The sequence below is a fragment of the Bison bison genome, unplaced genomic scaffold (genome assembly GCF_000754665.1).
Source record: "Bison bison bison isolate TAMUID 2011002044 unplaced genomic scaffold, Bison_UMD1.0 scf7180017861324, whole genome shotgun sequence".
Classification (NCBI taxonomy): Eukaryota; Metazoa; Chordata; class Mammalia; order Artiodactyla; family Bovidae; genus Bison; species Bison bison.
This window is the reverse complement of record NW_011491896.1, coordinates 10,979-11,278: the sequence shown is the minus strand read 5'-3', so window position 1 is coordinate 11,278 and position 300 is coordinate 10,979. Positions and strand designations below refer to the sequence as shown.

Here is a 300-nt window from a genome sequence, read left to right as displayed (position 1 = left end):
AGGTGGGGATTCTGGGCGGGTGGCGGAGTCACAGTCGCTTCAGCCGGGCTGTGGAGCGGACGGACGCGCCCGGTACCCCAGGGAGGGGCGCCACCAGGGGAGGAGGAGTAGGAGGTGGAGAGAAAAAGACGCCCTCTCGGCCGGAGACCTCTGGAGGCTCTGACCCCAAGGGCCAAGGGACTGACAAGTTCCAAGGACTGACAAGTTCCTCCACTTCGGCCGCCTGAAGAGGCCGCGACGCTGGAGGGCCCTGAGCCCACCCGCGCCAGGGGCCCCAGCACCACCCGGGTGGCCTAAAGC

General features: G+C 68.7%; 1 protein-coding gene across 1 annotated transcript in view; it reads left to right on the top strand.

The window, feature by feature from the left end:
- The window catches only part of LOC104983092 (ATP-binding cassette sub-family D member 1-like), an 11,965-nt gene that overhangs the window by 693 nt on the left and 10,972 nt on the right, over window positions 1–300 (top strand). Inside the window, exon 2 of the mRNA XM_010832574.1 lies at window positions 3–72. Coding sequence (XP_010830876.1) covers window positions 3–72 — 70 coding nt within the window. The remainder of the gene's footprint in view (window positions 1–2; window positions 73–300) is intronic.